Source organism: Furipterus horrens, unplaced genomic scaffold (genome assembly GCF_987537825.1).
Source record: "Furipterus horrens unplaced genomic scaffold, mFurHor1.1.pri manual_scaffold_9, whole genome shotgun sequence".
NCBI classification, from domain to species: Eukaryota; Metazoa; Chordata; class Mammalia; order Chiroptera; family Furipteridae; genus Furipterus; species Furipterus horrens.
This window is the reverse complement of record NW_028327179.1, coordinates 93,131,384-93,154,343: the sequence shown is the minus strand read 5'-3', so window position 1 is coordinate 93,154,343 and position 22,960 is coordinate 93,131,384. Positions and strand designations below refer to the sequence as shown.

The 22,960-nt window shown below is 37.8% G+C and overlaps 1 protein-coding gene and 1 pseudogene across 2 annotated transcripts in view; one reads left to right on the top strand and one right to left on the bottom strand.

Annotated features, from left to right (window-relative positions):
* TRIM24 (tripartite motif containing 24) overlaps positions 1-22,960 on the bottom strand; it is a 96,801-nt gene that overhangs the window by 62,226 nt on the left and 11,615 nt on the right. For both annotated transcript variants that reach the window (XM_090287563.1, XM_090287564.1), the window contains exon 2: positions 3,563-3,681. In XM_090287563.1, the coding sequence (XP_090143689.1) occupies positions 3,563-3,681 (119 nt within the window). The remainder of the gene's footprint in view (positions 1-3,562; positions 3,682-22,960) is intronic.
* Positions 11,486-15,116, top strand: LOC150002194 (RNA-binding protein FUS pseudogene; annotated as a pseudogene).

The window sequence follows — 22,960 nt, the reverse complement described above, 5'->3', positions numbered from 1 at the left end:
CCAATAGATGTATGAAAGATGCTCAGCATCACCAATCAGCAGGGAAATGCAAATTAAAACCACAATGAAATAAAGGGAAATGACAGAATAAGAATACCATCATTTTACAAAGTCCTGATGAAACATGGAATTTTGGCAGTGATCTTTAATGGACATTAACATCAGAAAAGAGACAACCAAACCTCAGTCATATGCCTCTGAATATGGACTTATGAGAGAAAGTACTCTCATGCCCCCTCACTCCCCTTCCCTACACCCAATAGGACCAGAATCTAAACCAGCTTCAACATTTTTATTACAGTTCATACAAAATACAGAAGAGACAGAAGCATTTTGAATGACTCCATGAAAACAGTCAGCAAAATTCAGAATAAGGTTAACTCTATTGAACTAACAACTGAGGTTACCCAACAAATGTTAAAAGAGAGGAAAAAGAAAGCCAGTGAGACAAAGGGGTAATTTTAGACTAAATGTTTTTTTAAATATATCTTTAAAATCCTCATCCAATGATATGTTTATTGATTTTAGAAAGAGAAGAGGGGAGGGACGGAAAGAGAGGTAGATATAGGGGGAGGGAGGCTGGAGGATGGGGGAGAGAGAGAAAGAGTCATCAATGTGAGAGAGAAACATCGATTAGTTGCTGACATCCCCAGACCCCATGGTCCCCCTACCCTGCCGCCTGCAGCTGTCTGGGAGATAATAGGGTGTTTCAGGCTGAAAATAAACTAAACCACATTCTGCTTTGATCAGCCCGTCGCACCCACAGCGGCCAGATGGCCAAATGGCCGGCAAAGCTCACAAAAACCCCTTTACTTCCCCCTATAAAAGCAACCCCCTTCTCCTCTAGAAGGTCAGAGTCCTGACCACCCGTGGCAGGTCTCCCCGCTTGCTCATTCTCCCAATAAACTTCTGTTTTCCTACTCGCTACATCTTAATGGTCATCTGAGCGACTCTGTTCTTACAATTGCCTCCTGTACATGCCCGGACCTGTGCCCCTACATGGGATCAAACCTGCAACCTGGGCATATGTGCTGACTGGGAATTGAACCTGCAACCTTTTGGTGTACTAGATGATGCTCAACCAACTGAGCCACCCCGGCCAGGGCAAGAAAAAATATTTTTGAGACAAATCAACCAAATGCATTGTATAGGCCGTATTAGATCTTTAAAGAAACAAACCACTGTTTAAAAAAAGAAACTACAACAAATAGAGATATTTGATTACTGTCTGGATGTTTGACAATATTAAGAAATTACTATAAATTAATATGGTGGTATGTTTATAGAAAAAAAATATTTTTTTCATAGAAATAGAAACTGAAATACTATGGATTAGATAATATAAAGCCTGGGATTAACTTCAACATAATCTAGTGGTGGTGGGAAGTGTCAGGTTATCCTACGTAGAATAGGATGACTATTGAGCTAGGTAATGGGTGCATGGGAGTCTGTTATGCTAAACTGTCACATTTTGGGGAATGCTTGAAATTATCCATCACAAAAAATTTAAAAATTTTATCTCCAGCTATAAATTCTTCAGAGCTCCAGTGTGACCACAGATGACATCTCTACCTTAGTCCTACAGACAAACGCAATCACATTCAAAACTGATTCTCTGCTTCTGTCTACTTCCCTGCCCTCTGTATCTCTGCTGAAAGGAACCACCATCCTGGCAGTGAGGCCTCTCTTTCGTTCCACATACAATCAGGTATATCAAGCCCTGAGTGGACTGCAACTTACCCTTCCTTTCCTTATCACCACCATGCTGGTTCAGCCCTCACTACCTCTCACCTACTACTTTATAACTCTAATTCATTCTACATTATCACCTTCCTAGTCTTCCTTCCCAAAATATGTCTATAAGGCATCTTATTCTTTGAGCCAGTTTTAATACTCTTCCCATCCCCACTTATTTAATATGAGATAGCTATTGGATTCTATATCTAGATTAACTGAGTATAACTTCTTTTATGTTCCTGTGACAGACCAGAGTAAATAAACTTACTGAAAACTAAGTGATTAAAGAGACATAAAGCAATCTCTTAAATTTGTCCTTTAGATCTGAATCCCTTCAATTCTCTTATCATGACAATTTCATGTTGTAACATTAGTCTACCCTGTTGATTTCTTATGCTGCTTTGTTTTTGAATCTTCTGGATTGATCATTCACACGTACTACTGAAGTTCACCTCAAGAAGTATAATTGGTGTATAATAAGACTAACGAAATATATCTAATATAAATATTATCATATCTAAAGCAAAGTGATATGGCACTCTAGAATACAGAAACAAAATCAGTAGTATGCAGAAGGGAACTTTCAGAGGAGTTATTTGTCACTGTAGCTCACATAAATAATTATTATTCCATTCCTTAAAGCTGGTTTCACAACAACAAGAAAAGTTTATTCCCTGCGCCAAACCCTGTTTTGGCTTTTGATGAAAGTTCACTTTAGGAAGAGCTGTGTATACTTTTGAAACAAAAAAGACGTATAGGAGTGGTGATATTCATTTAAAGTAAACCCTAAATTCCTACAGTTTCGAAGGGAAACAAGCCGAAAATGAAAAGTACAGAGCCTTAGCTGTGTGATTGGTGAAGAATCCTAAACATTACTTTTTATATTTTTACATTTTATATTAATAATCATTTTTCCATAATCAGATTCAGTTCCATCACAGACCTGTTTCAAATCAAGGGAACTGCCTAAAGAAACTATTAATGAATCATGATCCAAAATTAGACTAATACGTATTTATTTAGCACATACTGCAAAATTACAGCTCACCTTCACTGGAGTTCATCCACTAGGAACCTGACATTTAGATTTAAGAGGTCAACAGAAATGTTCTATGTGTGTTTATGAAAGTCGGGGGAAAAAGAAAAACACCACTGGCCCTGGCTGGTGTGGCTCAGTTGGTTAGGCATCCTCCAACAAACCAAAAGGTTGCTGGTTAGATTCCTGGTCAGGGTATATGCATGAGTTTCAGGCCAGATCCCTGGTTTAGGGCATGCGAAAGACAACCAATCAATGTTTCTCTTCCTCTCTTCCCCTTCCTCTAAAATATAAAAGAAATCTTTTAAAAAAGAAAAGAAAAATACCACTAGATCTCTAAGCGTAACTACACCTTGGACAATGCTACCAAATGAGGCTTTAAAAAAGATACCATGTAGAAAAGACTTTCTTAAAATGTAGAAGCTACTAGATCAAAGACATGAAAATTTTCATATGTATCATTATAGGGCTTATCATCAAAATAGAAAAAAATTTACAAGGGGGGACTTAAAAATCTAATTGTCAACACAGAGTAAAATCACAAAGAAATGAAATGAAATAGTGTCAAATATAGAATAATGATTTCCTCTGAGAGGATAGGGAAAGTAGGGGTGCCATCAAGGCTTTTATCTTGGCCCTGTTTTATTCCTTAAGGTGAATTGTTCATTATTCTTTATAAATGTATATACCTATAAAATAGTACATCATTTCATAGATATAATTCTCTAATATTTGACACCCTTTATTTCTTGTCCTCAAGGCAAAAGATACAAGACTTAATATACTTACCTGATTAGACTTTTCTACTGTACTGCTGGGAACCTCAGTAGTGTCCTTCACAAAAAAATTATCTATGATGTGTCGCTCTGCACACTCTTGGCTACAAACTGGACATCGAATGACTCCAACTGCAAAGACAAGATTGCATTTTAAGTTTTTTTAAATGAGGTACAACTAACATGTTATGTTACTTTCAGAAGTACAACATAATCAATCGATATCTGTATATATTGCAAAATAATCACCACAATAAGTTCAGTTAACATCCATCACTATACACAGTGACAAAAAATTTTTTTTCTTTTGGTAAGAACTTTCAGATCCACTCTCCTAGCTACTTTCAAATATGTAATACAGTATTAACTATAGTCACCATGCTTTATATTTCCATGACTCATTCACTTCATAAATATAAATTTGTACCTTATGAATCTCTTCACCCATTTCATTCACCCCAACCTGTCCTCAGGCAAACACCATCCTATCTTCTACATCCATGAGCTTGTATTTTAAGTTTTAATATAAATCTACCAGGCACTAAACCAACATAACTCATCTAAACTGTGAATAGGTTCTTTTATAAATGTTCACTCTCTTCAAATTCATACCTACTATTTCTTAACACAAAGCAGTTTGGTTTATGTATGTATACAGATTACATATGTGTGTCTATACATATCCCCACACTTACTATATTAAATGAATGAGTCCCCATTATTTTAAATGAGCTAGGCCTCCAAATGAACATCCCTGGGGACTACTCTTTTTATTGTTTAGCAACTTCGCTAACAGTGGTTTTCAAATAGAGATATCAGAACCACATGGGAGATTTCTAAAAGAACAGAAAGCTCTGGTTCTCTCTGGAGTTATAGAATCAGGACTTGAAAAAGTGGTACACAGACATACTCGTTATGTTTAAAATCTCCTTGGGAGATTACAAAACACTATTGTTTCTCTTTAACAAGTGCAAATATTATCCCTTTGGGGAAAATAATGAATCATCTTTTATAGTGCTTGGTAAAACAATATATAACAAATGAGTTACAATATAAACTTTTAATAAAATTTTTAAAAATCTAATACAAACTTGATGCTGTAATTCATACCAATGAGGTTGCAATAAGGTTCTCGATAGTTTTGTAAAATAAAATGCATAAGAATAAACACAAAATAATCCAAAGGTCAATTTTATTTGCATATACAAGTAATAAACAAATGCTTTTATTAAAAATCCATTTTACAATAGCAAAAAAACATATATTAAGTACTTTGGAATAAAATTGTAAAAACGTGTAAGGCCACATGGAAGAAAAAGTCAAACTATATTTAGAAACCTTAAAATATATCTAAGTAATAAAAAAAGAAAACAACACATGTTCATGATGGTAAAGATGGCAAGTCTCCCCAAACATATCTACAGTCAGTGCAGTTTTAATAACAATCCCAACATGAATTAATAGAATTTTTCATTGAAGTTAATAAAGAACAATAGTAAGCAAAAGACTGCTGTGAAGAAAGTGAGAAAACAAGCTCCAAACTGGAAGGTCTAGCCAACACATGGTACTAACAAAGGATTAATCAAAACCTGGAAGTATGTGACAATGCATTTTACAGGAGATTGAGTAAACACATTTTCCCTTATTCCTCTAGATAAGCATGGATAAAAACTCTAGACATTCTATTCAGAACAATCAGAAGAAGACGGTTACAGGTAGAGAGAAGGTGGCACCAGCTAGACCTCAGAACCCACGGAACACAGGCTTTCTTTTAGCCTTATATTCACTATGATAAGGAAGGTGTTCATGAAGCCACCATAAGGTGCAAATAACAACAAAAATCACACAAAATTATGCCCCCTCTATCCAAAGGACCAGGAAAAGGGCTGTTTGGCGAGACAGAAAACTTATAGGCAGTAAGTGCTCTCCTCCAAACACCACAGGGAAAATGTGCTCCCTTCCCTCCCAGCCGAGGCCGGTGGGAACCCTAGACTTCCACCTCAGCCGAGCAGAAACCTGGTGCCGTAACTATCCCCCGCTGGCCACTGTCAGGGAAGCCTGGTAGGAGCCATTAGGTTGTGATGAGGGCCCCTGCAGTATCACTGGGGACCATGTGAGGAGTGAACCTGACAATTAACAATTGTAAACATGTTTAGGTATTAGATCACAGAGATGCAGGTATAGGCTTTAATTAAATATTTCAATTGCTTTGGTTGTCACATAGTTTATAGTCGAAGATTAAGAAAGTATGTTAGTAATGTCCTAGAGGCCTGCATGTAGAGCAAGTTCCAGGAAAAATGTTTAAAAGTATTCTTTGCTTGAGATAACAGAAAAATGCAGCTAGGTAAACATAAAGCAATGATCGCTTAGCCAATAACAAAGGTCACAAAATGTTTAGTTTCTTCCTTTTGCTTTCGAGATAACAGCACTGACCTGTTTAGACCACCTGAGCACAGTCTGAAAGCTCAAGGATCCATATACGATGGCGTCAGTAACTACATTAATCACACTAGAGAAAACCACCGAAACTTGCACAAGAACTAACCAATCAGCTTTGCTTGAGACCCGCAAACCCTCAATCTTTGCATTCAAAAATCTTTGATTAGAAGCCATCCTGGAGTTCAGGTCTTAAGTGACAGCTTACCGTTTTTCTTGCTTGGTGCCCTGCAAGTAAAGAGCTCCAATTTCTCCCCCGTGAACCTTGATGTTCAGTGTTTGGCTCTGCTGCACATTGGGTTGGCACACCCTCATTCAGTTTGGTAGCATGAGCCTGAACTTGCACCTCCAGCATGATGATGAGATACCCCTCCGCCTCTATACTGTGCTGGCATAAAAAGGCCTGTTATAGGAGATCTGTGCAGAAGCTATCCAGCCATATGAAAAAAGAGACATTATTGAAGAAGATACAAGAAGCATTGTACATAGGACAATGAAGCCTAAGTCCCCTTCAAAGTAGGCACCTTGGGACCTCACACAGTTCTCCAATCGCCATCAGCTGCCCAGTCATATTTTCCTTAATCTCACTGATGGTCTGAAATATTTTCCCTTTCAAAGATGATTTTAATTTTGGGAAAAGCCAGAAGGCACAGGGCGCCAAATCTGGGCTGTAGCGGGGCTGAGTCACCTGGGTGATTCGATGTTTCACAAAAACTCTGCACGAGACATGATGCAAGAGTGGGCGTGTTGTGGTAATGAAGCTGTCAATCATCAGTTGCCCATAGCTGCAACCTTCTGAATCACCTGAATGATTTCCACAACGGAATGTACAAGCCTAACGCAAAATTTGATGCACATTTGTTGCTCTACTTGCTCATTTTGAATGCGACGGCTGCACAGTACACATGCATCCACTGCCCCCACTGACTAGTACAGTGAAGTCATCATTGCTCACACATGCGCATTCTAGGCCACTCTCCTTGGCTGCCAGGTTACATCAATGTTGCGCAAACCATTCTCATTATATTAACAATGGCTGGACTTTTTCTGGACAGACCTCATATAGTCAAGACTCTTACCACTGCCTATCAGCACTCTGCCTTCCCTGCCCATATCCCCAGTCCTTAAATGTGTCAATGAAAAAACACATGGAATGCAGTAAATAGGCACCCATGCCCCTACAAGGCAAAGAGTTATCAAGAGAGGCTGAGTGGAAGCCTGAACTTCCATACCATCCACAGCGAGGAGGAGGTTCTCCCCCTCCAGGTGTCAAGGGAGGCAGCACATGAAATGTAAACTTCAATGTCCATATCACAGGATGCAGAAAATAATAAATATAAGAGCAGAAATCAATGAAATTGAAAACTGAAAGTGAATGAAACAAAAAGCTGATTATTTGAAAAGTCAATAAACTTAACAAGCTCTAGCAAGACTGACAAAGACAAAGGAGAAGACACAACTTACCAAACATAAGTAATGAAAAAGGGAATATCACTAGAGACTGTGTGGACATAAAAACAGGGGAATACTAAGAACACAGCTCATATAAATGTGACAATATAAGTGAAATGAACCAATTCCTCAAAAAGCACAAACTACCACAACATATCCAACATAAAATAACTTTAATACCCCTATAAATATATGGAAGTTGGCTCTCAACAACTTTATTTAAGTGTAAACCTAACAAAACATGTATAGGATTTGTATACTGGAAACCACGAAATACTGATAAAAGAAATCAAAGAAGATGTAAATAAATGGAGAGACAGAGCATTCATGAATAGGGATAATCAATGTAGTAAAAGATGTCAGTTCTCCCTAGTGCAAGCTACAGGCTTAACACAATTCCTCATGTAATCCCAGCAACGGTTTGTTTTTTTTAATTTAAACATTATTTTAAGTCTTATATAGAAAGGCAAATGCATAAAAGCAAATTCAATTGAAAAGAATAAAGTAGAAAAATCCTATCCAATTTCAAAATGTATTTAGCTACCATAATCAGGAAATGTCTGATACTGACCAAGGGAAGGGATAGACACATAGATGAATAAAACAAAATAGATCTGAAATAGACATGTTTTTAATCTTCACCCAAGGATACGTTTATTGATTTTAGAGAGTTAGGTAGAGGGAGAGAGAGACAGACAGAGGAAGGGAAAGAGAAGAAGGAAGATGGAGAGAGAGAGAGAGTGATAAAGAAACATTGATCAGTGAGAGAGAAGTAGGGAGAGAGAGGCAGAGACAGAGGAAAGGAGAAAGATGAAGGAAGACAGAGAAAGGGAAAGATAAAGAAACACTAATCAATTGCCTCCCGTATGCACCCCGACCAGAGATTAAACCCATGAACTAGGTATGTGCCCTGACGGGATCAAACCAGTAACCTTTTGGTGCATGGAACAATGGTCTAAGTAACTAAGCCACCTGGCGAGGGCAGATTTTTGGCAGAGATGTAAAGCATCTTTATGCTGATAAGTACAAAATGCTGATAATATGCTATGTTCATGGACTGGAAGACTCAGTGCAGTAAAGATGTCAATTCTCCCCAGACTGATCTATAGCATACACAAGATTTTATTGTAAGTACAGACAAGATTATTCCAAGACCTTGGGAAAAGTAAAGGAATTCAAAAAGCTAAAGCAATTTTGAAAAAGAAGAAGTGAGAAGAGTAGCTATGCAATTTTAAGACTTATAAATGAATAAGTTATTGAGACAGCATTGGCAGAAGAATAGAAACAGAAGAAAAGGAAGCAAATGGAGCAACCAGAAATACATCCACACAAGGAAGCCCAACTGGTTTGTGACAAACTTACGAAAACAATTCAGTGGAAGGAAAGTCTTTTCAACAAATTGTGCTAGAACAACAGGCAAAAAATTAAACCTCAACTTAAACTTCAGATTTTACATAAAAATTAATTCAAAGTTAATCAGATTTAAATATAAACATAAAATTATAAAATCTTTAGAAGAAAACAGGAGAAAAATCTTAAGGACCTAAGACATGAAGAATTCTTAGGCATCAAAAACACAATCCATAATAGAACATATAAAAAAATTTGATTTCGTCAAAATTAAAAACTTGTGCTTTATAAAAGACCCGTAAAGAGGATGAAAAAACAACTTACACACTGGGAGAAAATATTTCCAAAACACAAACCTAACAAAGGATTCATATCTACAATACAGAGAAAACTCTCAAACTCAACATTAAAAAACAAACCCAATTAGACAGTGGGCAAAAACCGTAAAAGACATCTCACTGATAATGGTATACTCATGGCAAATAAGCACATACGATATTCCACATCACTAGCTATCAGGTAAATGCAAATTAAGATCATGATGAGATACCAGTACATAATTATTAAAACAGCTGAAATAAAAAGTGCCAGTACCAAACGCTGGTAAAAATGTGGAGAAGTTGGATCTTCCATCCATTCCTGGTGGATATACAAAACGGTAGGACCGCACTGAAAAACAGATTGGCAGTTTTTTAAAAAAACAAAACAAAGAAAAGTAAACATAATATTTATCCTATGAATCAGCAATATCACTCCTGGGCATCCCAGAGAATAAACTTAGGTCCACAAATCTGAACACAAGTGTCTTAATTCAGTGTTATGCATAAGAGCGTCAAACTTAAAAATCTCCTTAAATAAGTTAATGGTTAAATGAACTATGGTACATGGAATACTAGTCAGCAATAGAGGGGAACCAACTACAAATTGGATGGATCTTAGGTATCATTTCCAGTGAAAAAAGCTAATTTCAAAAGATCACTTATGAATGATTCTACTTATATAACATTCTCAAAATGACAAGATTATGAAGATGGAAAACAGCCTAATGCTTTGCCTGAAACTGGGGGGAGAGAAAAGGATAGGTATGATTATAAAGGGGTAACATGAGGGAGACCTTTTGTAATAACAGAATAGTTCTGTATCTTGATTATGATGGTTATGTGAATCCCACATGTGATAAAGTGGCACAGAACTATACACACTATTGTACTAATGTTAATTTCCTGGTTTTGATACTGTACTATAGTTATTAAGATGTAATCATTGGGAAAAACTGGGTACACAGAGTCTCTCTGTAACTGCCCATGAAATCTATTATTTCAAAATAAAATGTAAAAACAAAAAACAGAACAAAACAAAACAAACTAACATCTATTTAGTGTTCTCTTTGTATGCACTGCCTCATCCTCATACAGAGAAAGAAACAAAAACAGGGAATCTGGTAAATTTGACCAAGGTCACACAGTAGTGGAGCTGTGATTTGAACCCATTCCTGACTGACCCCAGAGTGCAGGTTCTAACTACTACACTTTATAAACTGTCTTAGAAAACTCATCAGTTAATAATTTTGACAGGTAGGATATTAGTACATGAATTAAGAATCCCATTGTGTATGGTGCTGAATTTGACCTAAATAAACTTAAATCCAATTAAATGCTAACTCAACAATACCTTTTTACCTATAGTTAGTGGGTAAATGTAATTTCTATTTGACAAGTCTGAGTATATGTATAGTTCCTCTGTGCAAACTGGGATACATCAATATCTACAATAATACCCTCCCAGAGATTGAAGTGATTAAAACCTGACTAATAAAAATAATTCCCTAAGAAATGTGGAGATTTTTACTTTAATCATTTACTTTAATTACTGTGTGAATCATTCATTACTGTGTGATATACTCACACAGTAAAGCACATGTGATATAGTCAATGGCGATGGTTGTTTCCTTTTGTTCCTTAATTAGGCTGACATTTTTAAAAGTAGTGCACAACTTCCTTTAAGTCTGATTTCACTTGTTACCTTTGGTGACACACCTGCATCCTCACCCACCTCCCTGCACACCTTCCCCTTTATCCTGCTCTAATTCTTTTAATCCTGGCACTTTCCTTCCTTCTGCTGCATTTATTTATCGTTATTGTTTATTGTCTGGCTATACTAAATAGAATATAAATTCAATGAGGGCAGAGATTTTTGTTTGCTTAGGTAACCAAGATTCCAAATCACCTAAAAATGTACTTGGCATGTAGTAGTGCTCAATAAATATTTGGTGAATGAATGAATAAACTCTCTTACTAACGCACATACCCGGGATCCACAATTCTACATGGAGAAACTCTTACACGTCAGCATCAGGAAACATGTTCAAGAATGTTCATAGCAGCATTTTGCTTAAAGCCCACAACTGGAAACAACCCAAATGTCCATCAACAGTAAAAGCAAACTAATGTGATACATTCAAATAATAAAATACTCTACACCAATGAAATCAATGCCCTTAAACTACAGATATCAACATGACTGAATCCTCTAAAATACATTGAATGAAAAAATAAGTTCCAGAAAAAAACATTTTATAACTTTATTAAAGTTCAAAAATAGTCCAATCCAAGTAATCTATTAATATACAGGAAAGCATACATAGCTGAAAAGAATTTTTAAAAAGAGCAAGGGACTGATGAACACAAAATTCTGGATAATGGTTATGCCTATCAAGGAGGAAAGAAGTGGCAGTTCCCATCCAAATACTAACTTGAACCCATCTGTCTTTCCTGAACCGAAGCACTTTCAAGGCTACACGTAAAGTCTGTCATAGATGTGCCTCTACCTAACAAGTGACAATGGGACTAAGTGTTGGTGAATCTCAACTTTATGTCTCTATCCAAACTTCATTCCCAAGCTGAAGATGTACAAGAAAAACCAGAAGCTGCATTTTATACAGTAAATATCTGAATGCCTATATGAAGAAAGAATTCTTTTTGACACACTATTCTGGGAAGACTGAGAATACCACAGAAACATAATTAAAATAAATTTTAAAAGGGGAACACTTGAAATCTGAAAGTCAAACTTTAATTAAGGAGAAACAGTAAAACAAATGGACCAATACAAATGCTATAAATTGTTTCTCTTTGTTGCTATTAAAGGATAAAGATACAGAAAATACACTGGGAACAAGCTAAACAAGGAAGCCACCTATTTATTAATCAAGCTGAAATAACCAACACTTCAGTATATTTTTCTATATTTTAAAAGAAAAGAAATTTGAAGTTATACGTCATTATTCATCAAGATTGTTTCCATGTTCACTAAATGAAATCATGAAACATGTTTAGATAATTAAGGTCACAAAATATGACTGATGTACAAATTAATGATAGAACATAAATTATATACATAAGTAGCTAGACTTACTAAGATTTGGTTTTATTCATTTCTTCAACAGAGTAAATGTTTAATGATTTTGGGTTTTGAGATGTAATTATGATTTGCTGTCTCCTTACTGTGAAGTTTTAGTTTCTAACCATAAGCTTAATGTGGAGCTTATGTTTTGACATTAAGTATCAGGAATGACTGGCAACTCTTTGGTGGCACATCTCCACCAAAAAAAATGTATATGGATATAAAGATTCTTATTAAACTGCGTGGATCACAGACACAAGTGAGTTAGATGACAGGACCATGAGATAGATGGATCACTGTCAGTCAGGCAAGTATATTTCAACAGCGATGGGAGAAAAAGAAAAGGATCCACATGCCAAAGAGTGCTCTGTCCATGGTCCTGTGAATACCACTGACAGCTTGCTACTTAAACACAAGTGTATGTAACAAAAGACCCAATTAAATGATCTGTGTAGGAAACCCAATTTAAATACACACATAGGTTAAAAAAAAGGATGAAAATACATACACATTCACACAGTAAGCATATGAAACTTGGAGGACTTTATAATATCAGACGGAGTAGACTACAGAACAAGAATCATTACCAGATATAAAGTGAGGGCAGTGTAAATGATAAAGGGGTTATTTCATCATGAAAACACGTTACAGTGATCTTAAATATATATGCATCAAATTAACCGGGCTTCAGGACACAAAGTAAAAATTGATACAACTATAAAGAGAAACGATATTTTGTGATAGTTGGAAATTTTAACTCTTCTCTCTGTAATCAAGAGCAGTAAAACAGAAAAAAGGGATATAAAAAAACCAACAATAGAAATAACTTGATCCAAATGATGTTTAAGTTAATAACTAGTGTTGAACGGAATTCCTATTCTTTTAAGTGCAAATGGAATGTTCACCAAGATATAACAACATATGCTGGGTGATAAAACAAGTATGAATAAAAGAACTAAAAACACAAAAAATATGCTTCATGGCCACAATGATATAAACTCAAAACAGACAACTGGAAAAGAGTCAATATTTGGAAACTGAACAACTTACTTTTAAATAACCCAGCTGGTAATGAAGAAAGGTCTAAAATTCAATAATCTAAGCCTGCACTTCAAGAAGCTAGGGAAACAAAAAGAACAAATTAACCTGGAAAGAAAATAGAAGAAGGGAAATAATAAGGAACAGAAAGCTGTGGTCAGGGGCAGGCAGAGATAGAAAGTGGGAATAAAGAAAAATAAATGAAACCAAAGCAAGTTCTGAGAGGTAGTGGGTGGGTAAAAATTAGTAAAACTCTAGGATAGACTGATGAATTTAAAAAATGAGCATAATCAGAAATAAAAAGAGGTCCCTTGTACAGATTCCACAGAATTTAAAAAAATAGTATTGGAAATATTATGATCAATATGTTGATTCTTTGAAAGACACAATTATCAAAATTTTCTCAGGAAGAACAAACCTGTCAGTCCTTGAGGTGTCAGTGCTCCATGGTGCTGAACTTATGTCGTGTGTTGGCCTACACACGCGAGAGTTGATGTGGCCTCAAACTATACCCAACCACCACCCAGCCGAACAATCAGCCCTATGGACAGCAGAGTTTTGGTAGCTACAACCAGTCACAGGACACTTCAGGCTACGGCCAGCATGTATGGTTTTTATTGATAAGCTATAGCACACAGCTTCCCAGGGATATAGCTCAGCTGGTGGCTACTGTGGTGGCCAGAGTTCAAATCATCTTATGGGCAGCAGTCTGACTGCGGATATGGCCGACAGCCAGCTCCCAGCCACGCCATGGGACGTCACGGAAGCAGGGCCCAGGGCAGCAGCTACGGGCAGCCCGAGTCAGGGGCATGGTCAGCAGCCTGGCTGCGGCCAGCAGCAAAGCTCGTATAATCCGCTCAGGGCTACAGACAGCAGAACCTGCATAGCAGTAGCAGTGGGGGTGGCGGAGGGGGTAGTGGAGGTAACTATGGCCAAGAGCAGTCCCCTGTGAGTAGTGGCAGCAGTGGCGATGGTTATGGCAGACAGGGCCAGAGTAGTGGTGGTGGTGGTGGCAACAGGGGAGGCCAGCAGGACTGTGGGGGCTGGGCTGGTGGCAGTGGTTACAGCCACAGCAGTGGCTATGAACTCAGAGGTCATGAAGGTGGCGGTGGAGGCAGAGGTAGTATAGGTTGAAGTGGCTATGGTGGCTTCAATAAATCTGGTGGCCCGCAGAACCAAGGATCACATCATACTCTGAACAGGATAATTCAGACAACACCATCTTCATGCAAGGCCTGGGTAATAACGTTACAATTGAGTCTGTGGCTATTACTCCAAGCAGACTGGTATCATTAAGACAAATAAGAAAACAGGGCAGCCCATGATTAATCTGTATAGAGAGAGGGAAATGAGCACGCTGAGCACGCTGAAGGGAGAGGCAATGGTATCATCTGAAGATCCACCTTCTGCTAAAGCAGCTTCTGACTAGTTTGATGGTAAAGAATTCTCTGGGAATCCTATCAAGGTCTCATTTGCAACTTGGCAAGCAGATTTCAACTGGGGTGGAGGCAGAGGTCTGAGGAGGGTGAGAAGGCCCCAGGGGCCATGGAGGCTACAGAGGTGGTGGCAGTGGTGGCATTGGCCAGGGAGGATTCCCAGTGGAGGTGGTGGGCGTGGCGGACAGCAGCAAGCTGGGGGACTGAAAGGGTCCTAATAAAACATGTGAGAACGTGAACTTCTCTTGAAGGAATGAACTCAACCAATGTAAGGCCCCTAAACCAGATGGCACTAGAGGCTATGACTGGGATGGCTGCTGAGCTGAGGACTGTGGGAGCTTCCAAAGGGGCCAGGGTGGTGGGGTCAGAGGTAACTTTGGCCCTGGCAAGATGGAATCTGTGGGTGACCACAGACAGGATCACAAGGAGAGGCCATACCAGCCTGCCTCCTGAGGTTCTGCAACAGCTTTTCTTCTGTATCCAGTGTTACCCTCATTATTTTGTAATCTTCCAAGTCCTGATCATCCACAGGTTTTTGTGCCAGACTATGTAATTTTAACTGTATCTCTGGTCCCATTAAAAATCATTTTAGTTAAAAAAAAAAAAGAAATTCAATGAAAGTAATTGAATATGTACTTATAAACCATTCTAAAAAGAAAGTGAAGGCTTAGAGGGCTCCACTGGTCAGCTATTAAACATTTAAAGAAGTTAACACCAACTCTACACAACTCTTTCATAAAACAGAGAAGGATGGAACCCTTCCTATTTCATTTTATAAGGCCCTAATAGTAAAATCAGATGCAGTCATCAGAAGGAAAGAAAAGTATAGACCAATATCTCCCATGAACAAAGATTAATAAAAAATAATTAACAAAATACCACATCTATTATTACCAGGATCAAAAGGTTAAAAATGAATTTAAAATAGGATATTTGTAACAGCACCAAAAAATAAGTCCTAGGAAAAATCCTAAGAGAATATGTTCAAAATCCATATGGAAATAATTGTAAGTGTTTAATGAGTCGCTAAAGAAAACATAAGAGAGATAATAGCATGGCTGTGGGTTAGAAAACTCAACATTACAAACATAAATTCTCCCCAAATTGATGTAACAATTTCTCAAAATCAGGAATCTGTCAGGTTTTTTGTGGAACTTGAAAATGGATTCTAAAACTTATATAACTCAAACAGCTAAAAATAGGCAAGAGTTACTGAAGAATAAGTGAAGGGGGGAGGGCAGGATTTACACAAGGACCTGTTTTACCAGCTATCAAAACCAGCTGTAAAGACATAGTGATTAAGAGAGGGTGGCATTGATTCAGGGAGTGACAAATAGACCAATAAATTAGAATTGGCTGAGAAACAGAGATTAAGTGCTGAGTAATAGACTCATGCATATATAAATACCTAATAACTAATAGGGATGGCAGTGCATTGAAAAGAGAATGGCATTTTGAGTAATGGTGCTAGGACAGCTGGTAAAAAATGAAACTAGACTCCAACCTATTGCTATATATATATATCAACTGCAGTTGAAACAAAAACCTAAATGTGGCCCTGACCAGTGTGGCTCTGTTGGTTGGGCATAGGCCTGTAACGTGTATGGTTGCGGGTTCAATTCTTGGTCAGGGCACATGCCTCAGCTGTGGGTTCAGTCCTGATCAGGGCACGAACAAGAGGCAACCAAGGGATGTTTCTCTCAATCAATGTTTCTCTCCCTCTCTTTCTTCCTCTGGTTCACTCTCTCAGAAAATAAATCTTAAAAATATAAGCCTAAATGTGATGGGCAAAACTATAGAGCTCTTAAAAGAAAATAGAGGAAAATAATTTTGTTACTTTGGGGTATAAAAAAAGTTCTTAAGTTAAAGCACTACCCACAAGGGAAGATTCACAAAACTAAGTTTGGCTCAAAGACATTATTAAAAAAAAAAGACAAACAAAATGGAAGAATATTAAAGAACTCCTTTTAAAATAGTCCAACAGAAAGATAAGAGATTTGAACACGTACTTCACAATTGCTGAAATCCAAATGGTAAGTATGCATATGAAAATTGTTCAGCCTTACTGGTACTTGGGAAAACCACCTAAGATCCAAAGAAAGTAACAAGAAACATCCATCAGAATGCCCAAAACTAAAAGACTGATAACACCAAATGTTGGTGAGTGTCCTCATCTTAGCCAACAGGAACACACATTACCTACTTGGTGAAAGTTAAGTTGAAGATTCACATACCCTCCCTGGCTGGTGTGCTCAGTGGATTGAGTGCAGGCCTGCGAACCATGGGGTTGCCAGTTCAATTTCCAGTCAGGGCACATGCCTGGGTTGCAGGCCAGGTCCCCAGTTGGGGGTGTGCGAGAGGCAAGCAAGAAAAAAGAGAGAAAAAAAGATTCACACACCCTATGGCTGCACTTGTGCTGGACTTGGAGATTCCCAGGCAAAGCTGAGCTGTGAATCTAAGCTGGCTGCTGCTAGTGCCGGGCCTGGCACTCCCTGAAGCCAGCTGTTGCTGTGAAGATAGGATTTAGGAAGTTGTGAAGCATGAGCCAAGACCAGCCATTCATATGGGTGGGACAGAGTTTCTGGGGATCTCCAAGGCAGAGAAAACAATGTTAGCAAGGTTGATGGAGTCTCAGATATGGCTCTGTGGGGAGGGGGTTTTGAAAGAGACAATGGCCTCTGCTGGCCTTGATGCAAGACCCTTCAGTTCCTCCCTGGATGCCACTGGTGCCTTTCAAGCTGCTACCCTGCTACTGCAGCTCAAGAGTGAGTGAGTCTGAGTAGGTGAGGAAAGCTTGGGGCTCCAGCAATTTCTTTCACTGACTCAATCCCCGCTGGCTTTTGCAGCCATAAGTTATGGGATCTTATCTTCCTGGCACTGGAACCCTGGGCTGGGGGGCCTGCTGTGGGGTTGAAACTCCTCGCTCCTGAGATATCCTTTCTGAATTTTTATCCACCGCACGTGGGTGAGAGACCAGCCTGTTCTTCCTCTGCAACCCTCCTACCCGTCTCAGTGGATGTGGTTTCTTTAATTCTGTAGTTGCCAAAGTTCCATTCAACTCGACTTGTAACAGTTCTAGCTGATGGTTCTATATTTTAGTTGTAATTCTGATGTGGTTGTGTGAAGAAGCGAGCCACATCTGCCTATGCTGCCATCTTGACCAGATCGCCCCCTGTTCTACTATTTTTCTGTTATCTAAAACCCGTTATTACCTTTCCTTCTGCATTCTTTGGTTTACTTTGTTGGTTTTCAACCTTTTTGAGTATTCATTTACTTTCATTTTTATTGATGTAAGCATTTGATGCTAAGAATGCTCTTATCATGATTGCCAACCTCTGTGTTATAGCCAAAGCAAACTATATATAGTCCATGTACCATATCCAACATGCCACCTGTTTTTGTACATCAAGTTTTATTGGAACATAGCCATACCCATTTATTTATATATTGTCTATGACTGCTATCATGCTACAACAGAAGAGTTCAAAATCGCAACAGAGACCATATGGTCCAGAAACTTTAAAAATATTCACTATCTATCTTTCTTTAAAAAGAGTTTCTGACTCCTGCTATAACCAATTGATTCTGATGTGTCATGTCAAGAAACCTGACAATTTTGTTTGTATTTTCACTTTAAGTCAAGAGTTTTCAGGCAGCGTGTTAGGGCGTTTTTGAATTTTTTAAACTGACTTTTAGTAAAAAAACAAACAAACAAAGGATCTATTTTGGGGGGGTAATTTTAGGGAGCTTTCTTTTCTTATTTTTAATCCTCAACTGAGGATTTATTGATTTTTTTTTCTTTAGAGAGAGAAAGGAAGGGACAGAGGGAGAGAGAAACATCCATCAGTTGCCTTCCACACACACACTGACAGGGGGAGTGAACTAGCAACCTTTTTAGTGTACAGACAGCACTCCAACCAACTGAACCACCTGGCTAGGGCAAAGGAGTTTGCTTATATGTTAACAAATACCATTTTTCTTCAGTGTTCCACGTACATTTGCAAAGAAGGTGTATTCTTTCATACACAACCACGAGATCTACATTTTGGCTGTATTATTTAGGGATTCAATAGCCTTAAAATATTTTGTCCACTTGATATATCTGCAACTGAGAAAGTTTTTAAATCTTCTATTATTGATGTTTCCAAGTCTCATTGACTCTCCTGAAACATCTAAAAGAAAATCAAAGTTGTCATTAATATCCATGTATCTAAAAAGCACACCTTCATTGAGACTTGCAGCTTGTAGCCTCATAATATGTTGGCCTGTTAATGATTTCTGGCCTGAGTTCTACCTTATGTATCAACAAAAGAGTAACTTCTGTTTTCTTATTTGTCTGGCATTATCTCTGCCTAACCTCTTCTTAACCTTTGAGTCTTTCGGTTTCATAGTTACATCTTTTGCATAGAACACAAAGTTGGATTTTGCTATGTTCGCCTGAAAATATATTTTTCCTCTTATAGCCCAGTTAAGCCCATTTATTGATAGGATCTCAATTCTATTTAAAGAAAATATATAAATTATTTCACTGTTCTTGTTTCCTTTATTTCCCTCCCCCTGACCCCCCATATTTCTTTTGGCATCTAGAAAGGTTTGGGTTTTGTTCCTAATGGTTATCTTTATACTAATACCTTTAAATAACCTTAGCTCTCTCTTTATTAGATACTGTTTATTAATTCCCTAGTACAAGCAACACAGAAATTAGCTCCTATTTCCCTCATACCACCCCTGCATCACATTCCCCAGAATCTATTTAAAGTAATAATATCTTTTTATTCCCAGGTGAATTTCTGTAAGGCAATCAATAGTTCTATTAAGACATTTCTTGGTTGTCTGAAATTTATTCTCTAATAGCTTCCTGAGGAAAGATTCATGTGAACTATATTCCTTAAGTTCCTAAATAATTGTATTATTATCTACATTGTCAGAGCGTATTACAGGTACATACTACTTTGTCACCTCTTATCCCCATCATTAAATTCAATTCCATAGTTAAACATAAGAAATCCCTGAAGAATATCTTTCCTGTTGTTTTCCTGGCATAAGATCTTTTAGCACTGATATTCAGACTCAACAAAGTGGTACTGGCATAAAGACAGGCAAATAGATCAATGGAACAGGACAGAGAGCCCAGAAACAAACCCAGACATACATGGATAACTGGTATTTGACAAAGGCAATGCAGTAGAGAAAGGATAGCTTTTTCAAAAGCAGTGGTGGAAAAATTAAATATCCATAATATAAAATGAACTTGAATCCATACCTCATACCACATAAAAAATTAACTCAAGCTCTGGCCAGGTAGCTCAGTTAAGGTGTCATCCCGATACACCAAGGCTGTGGGATTGATCCCCTGTCAGCGCACAAGCAAGAATCAACCAGTGAATGCATAGATAATAAGTGGAACAACAAACTGATGTTCCTCCCTCCCGCCCTCCCTCTCTCTAAAATCAGTATATTTTTAAAACATTTTTAATTAACTCAAAATGGGTCACAGACCCAAATATAAAACTTAAACCTTTGAAACTTCAAGGAGAAAATAACCTGTGTAAGATTTCTTAGATACAGCACAAAAGAAAATTTCATAATAGATACACTGGAATTCATTAAAATAAAAAATTGGGGTTCCTTGGAGAAATGACCAAGGCTGGTGCAGAACAAGTACAAAAATGAAACTAGAAACTCTGTTTTGCCAGAAAATAAGAAGTGCTCAAAAACAACAGTGGGCACATTGAAGGACAAGATGTCAACTTGAAAGGGTTCCTACTGTTCGAATACGAACAATTTGATTATCAAAATAAATAATGAGAGAAATGAATTACAACATTATATTAAAAAATTTCATGAGCCCATAACAATAGGACAAATAGAAAAGAAAAATATCACCCATGCAGTAGACTAACAACTAATAACATAGAAAAATCACCATTTTCCAGCATCACAGCAATAACTGATGAAGGCAAGAATCATCAGTGGATGCCCATTTAAGGTTCTGGGGAACAGAACATTCACAAGGACTATAAAGTATCTCCCAGGAAGTTACTTATTTACTACAAAGAGGGGTGAGGATATTTTTAAAGTGGAGAAATACGGTAGTTCATCACCTTAAGTGATCAAAACCAACACTAACAATAATGTGACAGAATGAGATCACAATTTTTTATTTGTTTGTTTGTTTTTTACCCTCACCCGAGGACATTTTCTCATTGCTTTGAGAGAAATACTCCCATACCCGCCCCTAGCAGGGATCAAACTCACCACCTAGGCATGTGCCCTGACCAGGAATTGAACCCAAGACCTTCTGGTGTACAGGACAATTCTCCAACCAGCTGAGCCACACAGGCCAGGGCGAGGTCGTGTTTCTTAATGTAAAGCACTGAAAATCACTTTTGGCAAAAATAACACATAATTTGGATACAATAAGGAGAAAGAAACCACACATTAAGTTTGGAAAAAGGAAGTTTAGCACAAGTAATTATTAACTACATCAAGAAACTGGGTTAACAAGGATTGACTAGTGAGCAGAGAGAACTCTAAAGAATATAGGTATATAGCAGACCTGAAACAAAATATGATTATAACACCTCTAGGACTGAGACAGAATGCACAAGGATTTCCCCTCCAGGTCTGTTATCAGACCTCAGTGAGGAAGGCACAGACATAAATCACATTTTGGTGTTTTAACAGCACTGCTGCCTTTGTTAACCCTTTCTTTGGCTTTCATGATACTACTTTTTCTTTTCTTGGCTTTCTCCTACCTCTTCTCAGTCTCCTTTGCGGCTGGTCCTCATATAGCAGGCATTACATACCAGAATTCCTGAAGGCTTGTCCTAGGTGATCTCACTTTACCCTTCAGTGTGGAAGGGAGGAGAAGAGGGAAAAGACAGTAACAAGACCAAAACAGAAGGGTCACAGAAGAGTGGGAGGAGAACTTTATACCAAAAGATGGATGGGAAATCTGAGCTGAGAAGATTAGTAAAAGCAAGGCACATGACAAGTCAAGTTCAGAAGACTGAGGAGGACAGGAAGAAACATATATCACACATGCACCAGTACAAAGAGACAGACACTAGGAGTCTCATGTACTACAGGCTCCCTTCCTGGTTACGCTTCATGTTTGAATACAGAGATCCCAGGGAGACTATTCATCCATAAGCAAAGTAAAATAAAGATGAACTTCTGGTAGTTATGACTCCCAATTACTATATGACATTTTTCTTTTAAATTTATGTACAATGATATGAATGCCTATGGACTATTTATACAGTTGACCTCTGAACGACGTGGTGGTTAGGGAAACCAACACTACCACTTGCCCCCCACACAGTTGGAAATTCTCATACAGTGGATTCCCCAAAACTTAAGGTGTCCCTCTATATCTGTGGGAGATTGGTTCTAGGACCCTCGCAGACAGTAGACATTGGTCAAAATCTGCAGATGCTCCAGTTACCTGTGTAAAATGGCATACAACATACAAGATGGCCCTCTGCATCCAGACTCCAAACAGATTGAAAGGAAAAAAAAGTCTTGAAAGACTAGATGAATGTACAGAAAACACTGAGGCAATTCAGCTGAGAGTTCTAAGTTCACGTGTTGTTTTAATCACAAATATTTGAACATGTACCCTTCATATTTATTATGCACATATACTACAATACTAGTGTATCTTGTATGTAAATCACATAAACATAAGACATTGTTAAGGAATGAAACAGGTAAAATAAATACTTTTAAGTGTCTTGTTAATATGATAGCTTCATACAACTACAGTAGCCCTTGCTATACTGCGGTTCACTTATCACGGCCTCACTGTACCGCGGGATTTTTAAAACTATTATGTTTAATTATTTATTGCGGATTTTTCACTATATTGCGGGATTTTGCGGTACTGTATACGTATTTTGTTAAAAGTTATGTAGGTTTAGGAGTGTAGAATAAATGTAAGGTTCCTACTTCGTGAGGGGGTCTGGAACGCAATACCTGCAATAAGTGAGGGAATACTGTACCAGCTAATGGTCCAAGATGTAATACACATGTAAGGCATAGTTCGTCATTAACATAAAGGATGTCAATCAATTACAAAAAGTCTTCTTGTTAACTTTTAAAACTGTTAGGTCCAGTTCTTGTTAGATAATCATTGCTATTAGCCTCACAAGAAGAATGACAAAAACCTGTAAGCAGAAAGTATCAATTCTGCCACTCTGCTGTGATGCTTGTAAATTGTGTAGTATTATCTTTATCATAGTTGAAAATGAGAGTTGAAAGATTCTAATTATTACTAAGATTGGTGGAAAATC